This window comes from Chelon labrosus (genome assembly GCF_963514085.1).
Source record: "Chelon labrosus genome assembly, chromosome: 11".
Taxonomy (NCBI): domain Eukaryota; kingdom Metazoa; phylum Chordata; class Actinopteri; order Mugiliformes; family Mugilidae; genus Chelon; species Chelon labrosus.
The window spans coordinates 4,368,145-4,378,173 of record NC_140344.1 but is presented as its reverse complement, the minus strand read 5'-3'; the positions used below and the strand labels follow the sequence as shown (position 1 = coordinate 4,378,173).

Below are 10,029 nucleotides of genomic sequence, written 5' to 3'. Positions count from 1 at the left end.
CAAGCCTGGGTGTTTTAACTAGGGCCCGGCCTCCATGTGTGCGTGTGTGGATAAGTGTTAGGTTATTTAAGTAATTTTGTTATTTTGAATTTATTACTTATTTAAATTTGTTTTGTTCTCTTTAGTTTATTTTTCATTTCTTAAAGTGGGCACGTATTGATATTGGTTTAGATTATTTGCCCTTTTGTTTTGTGACTGGTGGTGGCGGTGTTGGTGCCCGGGTGGTGGTATCCCTTCCTGTCTGCTGTGTCTGGGGAAGCGGGCTTCACTTCACTGAGTGTGTGTCACGAATGTCGGGTGTTTTTGTGTTGATTTCTCCTTTTGGTGATTCCCCCCCTGCACTAAGCCCCTGTCCATACACTCAGCTCCAGCCCCCTTTTGTTTGATTTCCCTGTTTTGATTCTTTTGTATGAATGAAATTGAAATATTTGAAACAAATTATTTAACAATAAAGTTGTATAGTTTTCTATAAATACCTGAACCACGTCTCATGCCTTACTGAGTAAACTTACCTGTGTGCTCTCCAAATTAATTCTCTGGGTGAAATTCCCAGGGTGGTGTTGTCGGTTCCTTTCCCTTATTTGGTTATCGGTTTAATTTCTCTTTTTATTTTTGTTTTCACCTTATCCTCGCCACACTAGCTGTCATTGAGTCATTTTGCCTTAAGGCTTGTTGTTCGTGTTAAGAATGGTAACAGTGTCAAGTTTAGGGGGAGCTTGTACTGGCATGTATTTGTGATGGCGAGAGATGAAAAGACTCTTTCGCCATTTCAGCTGAAATTGAACTGGCAATAACTGTATGTGCGTCATTTTGTTTCCATTGTGCAATACAAGATCACACACCCAGTAATCGACACCTTTGCAACCTTTTGAGTCTAGTTTACGTGTTGTGTGTTTTGTAGCAGTTAAGCACCTCACCTCATTACGGTTTTACATCTCTCTCTATGGCACTGCCTTGAGGCTCTCAGCAGCACCAGCGGTTTGACGTCTTTATTTTACATTTTATATATGTGTCAGGATTTCTGTATTGACCACTAGCTGTGGCTATTTGGCAAACCACTTGAACTGTCAAATCCATCTTGCTGTACTACCAACAGAATAACATCCATCCCTAATCTCATAACCAGAGGTGCACCTACCTTTTACAGTGAGTTACTCAGGTGAGTACCAGGTGGAGCAAAGAAAAACAAAACAAACAAACAAAAATGCTGCACTGAAGAAGCTGTGTGAATAAAATGGGATCTCCTTTGTGAAACTGGGTAAGTTTCATAACATCAGATGGTCTGCATGGAGGCATGAAACACTGTTAAAAATATCAAGACTATTGCCAGCCATTAAAATGCAACTGGCTACGAGTGACTTGCAGCATATCTGCACAGAGCGTTTTCAGTGTTTTCTGTCAAATATGCACGCATGTAAGGATGAACTCCTGGTGGCCATTGCACAGTTTGCACTTCTGCTTGATAGTGAAGGCCACAGGGAACACACTGCTTCTAATGCTGATGCTGACAAAGCCAAGACAAACTTGTTTTGTATGTTCAAAATATTATCAACTAGTTCTCTAGTATGAACAGCTTGATGTGACAAAGGCTTGGCGAGGCACAAAAACAACTTGGTTAGATTTGAGGAGAGATCTGTTTTTGAGTACTTTGTCATGCAAGAAAAAATGATGAAACAGTTGTTGGATGTTTTGTGTGTTATGTGTTAAAATGTTTCGTAGACCCTTCCAGCCACCCCAACCTCCTCCCTGCCTAGCTATACAAGCATGTTACTTCCTCTCAGCAAATACATGACATAGTCGTAACAATCTACTTGTAAACTGGAGGACGCTCTTTATACTCCAACTATTCTGAAAAAATATATTAGAATATAATCTGTGATTTTAGTGATCCAGGTGAAAATATGTGTTTCTTATCTGTAACTCTTTTTTTCCAATAGGTGATGGTAACAGGCCTGGCAACATGGTGCTGCTTCAGACATTACAGCACTTGTTTTAAAGGACGTTTTCTCATTTTTAATAAAACTTAAGATATTGACCTTGACAATAAATTTTCACATGCCTCTTCACTGAAGCCTTATTTGTTCTTTGTGTACTTCTAGACACTTCCGTACCACATGGTTCATGGATTAAGAGTTTCCTATTGAATTTTAATCGATCAAGGTTTTTGTATGCATCAGTATGAGTGTGCAGATTTTTTAGAAACTCAAACTTATAAAGGAAGCAGCAACCAAGGCTTTCTGTTCATCACCAAGGGATAAAGGTTGAAGAACGCTAACACGGCCGATACTGATCTCAATAGCTGCTAGAAAACAAAACTTCAGGATGCTAAAAGGAAAGTGAATAATAGACTGACATGACTGCAAATGCTAGTGTAGCAGCAGACATATGCTATCTGTCATTCAGTGCTGCTGTGTGTAGCCTATTTAGCGCCACCGGTGGGCCAGTATAAAAGCCACCACCCTTCACTGGCTAATCCTCTTGCGCCTCTGTCGTCACTGGTGCGTCACGAGGTAGGCCCGACAGGGCAGCTGCTCATGTGCTGCTCCGTGTGTCCCGTATGTGCGGTGTAGTTTGTGCGTGGTAAATGCCAGTAGTGGCCGGTCTTCTCTCTACCTCCCTCCTCCGGTGCGAATGGGTGTGTCCCTAAACAGGTGTAACGTGCGATCAGCTGACTGGGGACGCTGCTGCCTTGTCCTGTTCTAAACTTTGAGACTCTGCTGCTTTGCTCTGTTGTGTTTGGACTTTTAACTGTTTTGCTTTGCTTGGTCTTGACGCTGCTTGGCTGCTTGGCTGCTTGGTTGCGTGGCTGCTCCGCTCTGCTCAGCCTCATCTGGCGGTCGCCGCGGCCTGGTGTCTGCGGCCCACGCCATGCCCCAGAGCGGCTCTGTCAGACTCAAGCCTGGGTGTTTTAGCTAGGGCCTGGCCTCCATGTGTGCGTGTGTGGATAAGTGTTAGGTTATTTAAGTAATTTTGTTATTTTGAATTGATTACTTATTTAAATTTGTTTTGTTCTCTTTAGTTTATTTTTCATTTCTTAAAGTGGCCACGTATTGATATTGGTTAAGATTATTTGCCCTTTTGTTTTGTGACTGGTGGTGGCGGTGTTGGTGCCCGGGTGGTGGTATCCCTTCCTGTCTGCTGTGTCTGGGGAAGCGGGCCTCACTTCACTGAGTGTGTGTCAATAATGTTGGGTGTTTTTGCGTTGATTTCTCCTTTTGGTGATTTCCCCCCCTGCACTAAGCCCCTGTCCATACACTCAGCTCCAGCCCCCTTTTGTTTGATTTCCCTGTTTTGATTCTTTTGTATGAATGAAATTGAAATATTTGAAACAAATTATTTAACAATAAAGTTGTATAGTTTTCTATAAATACCTGAACCACGTCTCATGCCTTACTGAGTAAACTTACCTGTGTGCTCTCCAAATTAATTCTCTGGGTGAAATTCCCAGGGTGGTGTTGTCGGTTCCTTTCCCTAATCTGGTTATCGGTTTAGTTTTTTTTTTTTTGTTGTTGTTTTCACCTTATCCTCGCCACACTAGCTGTCATTGAGTCATTTTGCCTTAAGGCTTGTTGTTCGTGTTAAGAATGGTAACGGTGTCAAGTTTAGGGGGAGCTTGTGCTGGCATGTATTTGTGAAAAAAGACTCTTTCACCATTTCAGCTGAAATTGAACTGGCAATAACTGTGTGTGCGTGTTTTTGTTTCCATTGTGCAATACAAGATCACACACCCAGTAATCGACACCTTTGCAACCTTTTGAGTCTAGTTTACGTGTTGTGTGTTTTGTAGCAGTTAAGCACCTCACCTCATTACGGTTTTACATCTCAAAAATCTTTGAGCTAAATTTCAAGTCTTCCAAAACAACAAGCTGTTAAAATAACAGTCATTGTCTTTTAAAGCCAAGAACAAGGCGCTGAAATAGTGCTGTGTTTTCATTTAATTGTATGGCTGTAGCTGTTACTCTTACGTCGGCCGCCGTGGTAGCTCCCAGACGTTGTCTCTGGACCGCTAGGTTTGCGCCTACCACAGCACCGTCCAGCACGAGCTGCTCCACGCCCTCGGCTTCAGCCACGAGCAGTGTCGCTCAGACAGGGACCAGCACATCCAGATCCTGTGGGAGAACATCCAGTCTGGTCAGAACCCCAGCCACCGCAATGTTACATCCATCCAAACTGTGTTCCAAATCTAAATCCAACTTTAGTATTTATTTCATTTCACTGGAATAAATCCTAAATCCTGATTCCCACAAAATAACCACAAGCCTATATTTATTCTGATGTGACCTCATTTAGGCCTACATGTAAATGCTTATCCTTGAGGCTCTCAGCAGCACCAGCGGTTTGACGTCTTTATTTTACATTTTATATATATGTCAGGATTTCTGTATTGACCACTAGCTGTGGCTATTTGGCAAACCACTTGAACTGTCAAATCCATCTTGCTGTACTACCAACAGAATAACATCCATCCCTAATCTCATAACCAGAGGTGCACCTACCTTTTACAGTGAGTTACTCAGGTGAGTACCAGGTGGAGCAAAGAAAAACAAAACAAACAAACAAAAATGCTGCACTGAAGAAGCTGTGTGAATAAATTGGGATCTCCTTTGTGAAACTGGGTAAGTTTCATAACATCAGATGGTCTGCATGGAGGCATGAAACACTGTTAAAAATATCAAGACTATTGCCAGCCATTAAAATGCAACTGGCTACGAGTGACTTGCAGCATATCTGCACAGAGTGTTTTCAGTGTTTTCTGTCAAACATGCACGCATGTAAGGATGAACTCCTGGTGGCCATTGCACAGTTTGCACTTCTGCTTGATAGTGAAGGCCACAGGGAACACACTGCTTCTAATGCTGATGCTGACAAAGACAAGACAAACTTACTCAGGGGGTTAATTGAAGAGCCCCCTTCATGTGAATGATATGCACCTCCGACATTTACTCCTAGCCACTTCAGTAAAGGAACATCCTCAGAACAGGAAGACATGGGATGTGTGTGTTTAGCTTTATGGAAGGTGAGGAGAAAAATATTAAACAGAGCTTGCCGCCGTTCTTCATTCAGCATGTCTCGCCATCTGGTAAGTGAGCGACTAGAAATTTCTTCTCGGCTAGCTTGTTTATTAGCAATGGCTTGCGCCACATTCGTGTGCTCCTTGCTCTTTTCATGTTTGTCAAATAAAGGATGGTTGAAAATTCTTTGAGCCTTTATAAAACACACCTGTTTCGTGTGCTGGATGTGGATGTGAGTGGCAAATCTTGCTCCACATTTCGGGGCGCTCACCATTAGCTTCAAGCCACTGCACATCTTGGAGCCACTTTTCCAAAAAAAGTATTTTCTTCGGCTCTGGCTCCAGTTGGTGTTTTTTTGTAGGTGGCAAAACGCCAAAGAAGCTGCTTAATGTCTGTCGTTTATTTGGACATCTCTGACAGTAGTTGACAAGCAACATGTGTAAGGTTAGATGAAATGATCGGTCAAGTACGCAAAGGCGCATAGTAACACAAGTGGCATTATGCATTCTGTATTTTTTTCGTGCATGCGTACCTGCGTACCAGTTATGTGCACCCCTGCTCATGACTGCATCCTAGTGTGAAACTAACTTCTTTACTGGCCTGGCCACTGATGAAAATATGAGGATCTGAACAGACCTACCAAAGGACAGCTCTGAAGAAACGAAAGTTAACTGTCAAAATGACAGATGTCCTTCCGATTTTTCCATCACCGTTTTAAATATTTGGTTAACGCAACCTCTGGTCCCAACATAAAATAATTCATAGCATTTACTGCCACCAAATTTAAGCTGTAATGATTCAGCTCACTGAAGCAGATTCTCATCATTTCATTGATGGCATGGCGTTGCCCTCAGGCAACGCACCACTTTTTTGGTCATTACAGTGGCCTTTTAAATTTTATTTCATTTTTTTTTTAAATATTATGTCACAAGACATGTATCTGTCCAATAAAATCATGAGTAGAAGTGGGCTTGGCCTTTGTCTAGGCAGTGGGTCAAGTCTTTCAGGAAGCGAAGCCGCATGGTGCGCTGCACCCACAAGAGGTCAGATAAAAATGTTTTTTTTACTTATTTTATATGAAATAATTTAATAAACAAAAATGTATGCATGTACATGAACACATAAATAACCATATTTAGTTGTTTTAATGCAAAATTAGTTTTTATTTATTTACTAAAATAGATCTTTTTTGTACGTTGCCTGAGGGCAACATTGTGCAGTTAGTTCACTTTGCTAAAGGCAATAATGACAAAAGCAGTGCTTCTCAACTCTAGTCTTTGGGACCACATATTCTGCATGTTTGAGTCCTCCCTGCTACAAAATACTGACACAAATAATTCAGTTCTTATGAAACAGTGGCAGAATGTTATAACTATATCAATAAGGTGTAGAACAGGTAAAAATGGACCCCACCGGAGTTGAGAACCACTGGAGTTTTAGTACCATGATTGATCATTGAGTGATGACTGTAGATAGAGGTCAGAGGTCAGTATTGTAGATAGAGGTCAGAGGTCAGTACTGTAGATACAGGTCAGAGGTCAGTACTGTAGATACAGGTCAGAGGTCAGGACTGTGGATACAGGTCAGAGGTCAGTACTGTAAATACAGGTCAGAGGTCAGAGGTCAGTACTGTAGTTACAGGTCAGAGGTCAGAGGTCAGTACTGTAGATACAGGTCAGAGGTCAGAGGTCAGTACTGTAGATACAGGTCAGAGGTCAGAGGTCAGTACTGTAGATACAGGTCAGAGGTCAGAGGTCAGTACTGTAGTTACAGGTCAGAGGTCAGAGGTCAGTACTGTAGATACAGGTCAGAGGTCAGTACTGTAGATACAGGTCAGAGGTCAGTACTGTAGATACAGGTCAGAGGTTAGAGGTCAGTACTGTAGATACAGGTCAGAAGTCAGTACTGTAGATACAGGTCAGAGGTCAGGACTGTAGATACAGGTCAGAGGTCAGGACTGTAGATACAGGTCAGAGGTCAGAGGTCAGTACTGTAGATAGAGGTCAGAGGTCAGTACTGTAGATACAGGTCAGAGGTCAGTACTGTAGATACAGGTCAGAGGTCAGAGGTCAGTACTGTAGATACAGGTCAGAGGTCAGTACTGTAGATACAGGTCAGAGGTCAGAGGTCAGTACTGTAGATACAGGTCAGAACAGTTAAAGATACACAAATATACATGTAAACAGCATCAATATAGATTTTTTTATAACTGATATGTATGGAAAGGAACTTGATGGCACAAAATAAACATTGTTGATATACATCTTGCACAATTTCCCTTTTTTTGTTCCATTTTCATTACAAAACTGAACTAGAAAACCTTGACGTTTTACTACCCTTCTTGCGCATTGTTGCCCTGAGGCAACGTACTGATTTCTGGTTTGGGGGGGTCGGGGGGGGTCAAATTTTTTTTTTTATATGTCATCAGGGACCCACAAGCTCTCAAAAGGTGGGGCAAAACATTTTTTTCCACAAAAAATAAAGTCATGCCATAGAGGGTTAAAGTACTTGCCATGCAGGTTTGCTTTCCTGGAACAGCTCTTCGCTAGAAACTTAGCAGTAGGAGGTAACCTGACAGGTGAGTCAGACAGACAGTATATAAATAGTTCTCCATATCAAGATTGCATATCACTCACTGCCAGAAGACGTGGGGATTCGAAAACTCAGACCTTTCTTTATCTTTTAAATAGTGTAGCTCAACATTAACATGTTGGACATAGATGTTGCACTCGAGGCTTTGGGCATACTGTGCAATGCCAGTGTGACATCTGTCCAAAAACAAGGATCAGGAGCTGTCTCTTTTAGAGCTGATATTTGTGGAGGAGCAGGACACCAGCAGCTGAACATTCAACGTTTCATCTATACAATCGTGGACGGAGAGGAAACCTGGTAAATATTATTTTGAATGGAGAACAGAGATTTATGAAAGTTGTTCAGACCAGGACTGCAGAATTCTGATGTGAGGGACATTATGATGAGATCAGTACTGTGCTTTGAAATGGAATCTTGTTTTTCTTACGTTACAGCCCGCAGTCAAACTTCTGCTTCAAGACCTTAACAACTGTCCTGCAAGGTGGTGTATTGTCAGCTGACATCAGTCACCCGAATCTGCACTCTGCAGTGCCAACAAGAAAGAACCTCATCATCGATGAAGATGAATTCTTTGACCGGCGCTTTGATTACGATTTCACCAAGCTGAAAGACACAGAGACATATCACAGAGGAGGAGAGGTGTATGAACGCCCATGTGGTTGGTACCGTTTTGGCCTGAAGGTACTGTATATACCTTTGATGTTGATTTGGCTTTAAATTAGCGTCCTATGAATGTTCAACATATAGGCAATGATGCGAACTCTGAACACTTCAGAGTATGAATTTAAATATAAATAAAACTGATTCAATCATGGTGTATTGGTTAAAGACTTTAAAATGTATATAACTATAGCTTTTTGTTGTTTTTTTATTTAGAAAATTAGAAGTTAAACTAAAGTGAAAGGCTCCTAATTTTGCAGCCTTGATTTCAGAGGAAAATGTCTTCTCACAGGTCCTGGATAAGTACGGCGAGAATAAGTGGCTGGGAAACCAGTACCGTAGTACACAGTCGGTGTCAGATGAGTGGCCTGTTTCCTACCATGGGACCTCAAAGAAGGGTGCTCAAGGCATCATCGAAGGACATTACGAGGTTTGATTATATATCCATTATTGTAGCAGAATTGATAACAATTACATCATTTTCCCTGGTAACTGTGTTACATTGCACAGTAAAATATCTAAAGGGCACACACTGTAATATTTCTGGAATGATCTGGATAAATGTGCCTGGTAAACCACCTTCATTCTATCCTCTGTACTACAGTCTAAGTGAATGGTATGACAGTGAAATATTTAAACAGATCTCTGGAAGCTTGGGATGCTGCTCAGTGGCTAAATGTTAACGAACCCATGCTATGCTAATGCTACACATTGAACTCAGTGTATATATACCTACTTCACGGTGGAGTCTGAACCAAATTTGGAGATAGATATTTCCATCTGGACTGGTACAATGAGTGATACACTGCCTTCGCCATCCCATCCCAAGAGCGTGGTTAGCAAGCAGTGTGTCTTCCTAGAAACAATGTCAGTTAGATTTAATTGTCAGATTATTGTCAGTTGTCAGTACCTGAACTGCCCCCTTTTTCCACATTCGGATTTAAACAGGAAGTTTGAAACAGAAAATGATCTGAAATAAATGATTGCTTTTTATCATAAACTGGAGTAAAAAAAAACAATGTCCCCCCCCCAGAGATAAGCTGTAGGAAGAAAAAGACTGTGATAATTTAAGTGTTATATTGTGTAAATGTAATATTAATATTTGTTAACATTACTTACAGAGTAAATAAACTGTAATTCTCACTTGTATTCAACAGCCAGGCCCAGGTCAGCGTTATGGCAGAGGGATTTATTCTACCCCATACATCTCTGAGGCCATCTACTATGCAAAGTCTTTCAAATCCCAAAAGACGGGCAAGAGCTACCAAGTAATTCTGCAGAATCGGATCAACCCCAAGTACAGGCAGAAGCACAACAACAACAAGTACTGGCTGATTCACATCCCAGCCGGCACATCAGACGCAGAAGAGGAGGAGATGGTGGAACGGGCCATCCGTCCTTACGGCCTTCTGCTGAAAGAGGTCTGAAAGGGCAAGACACGTCACAAGAAAAGGAATGAATTAGCAATGAAGATGTGAACAAATTATTCTGTACTGAAGGATTGAATAAACAAACTAAAAACAGCTACAACTTTGAATCTGGTTCTGGTTCTTACATTTTTCAGTAAGCTATACCACATTCACTTGAAATATGAAAGTATTTCCATACCAAAGAGAGCATAATAAGCGAAAAGAAATGACACAAAATTTTGCACAAACCATGTTTTATTATAACAATATAAGTGAAACAGAAATTTCTCAGTTGCACAAATCCTTCAATAGAACATTTGAAAATCACACTTTTGAGAATCCAGTTATTTAACTAT

The 10,029-nt window shown here is 41.3% G+C and overlaps 1 protein-coding gene across 1 annotated transcript; it reads left to right on the top strand.

Annotated features, from left to right (window-relative positions):
• Positions 1–7,442: 7,442 nt before the first annotated feature.
• LOC311495554 (uncharacterized protein) lies at positions 7,443–9,794 on the top strand. The gene is made up of 4 exons (XM_084555047.1): positions 7,443–7,901; positions 8,039–8,285; positions 8,557–8,694; positions 9,422–9,794. Exons 1-4 carry the CDS (start codon positions 7,720–7,722, stop codon positions 9,689–9,691), a joined length of 837 nt encoding a protein of 278 aa, XP_084411173.1. The 5' UTR covers positions 7,443–7,719; the 3' UTR covers positions 9,692–9,794.
• Positions 9,795–10,029: the final 235 nt, after the last annotated feature.

What these genes read in the sequence shown, in the direction of transcription:
- LOC311495554 (XM_084555047.1), top strand. Translation starts at nt 7,720, where the DNA reads ATGTTGGACATAGATGTTGCACTCGAGGCTTTGGGCATACTGTGCAAT. An exon ending in GTGGACGGAGAGGAAACCTG is followed by an intron (nt 7,902 to 8,038) that starts GTAAATATTATT and finishes CTTACGTTACAG; the next exon opens with CCCGCAGTCAAACTTCTGCT. An exon ending in TCATCGAAGGACATTACGAG is followed by an intron (nt 8,695 to 9,421) that starts GTTTGATTATAT and finishes TGTATTCAACAG; the next exon opens with CCAGGCCCAGGTCAGCGTTA.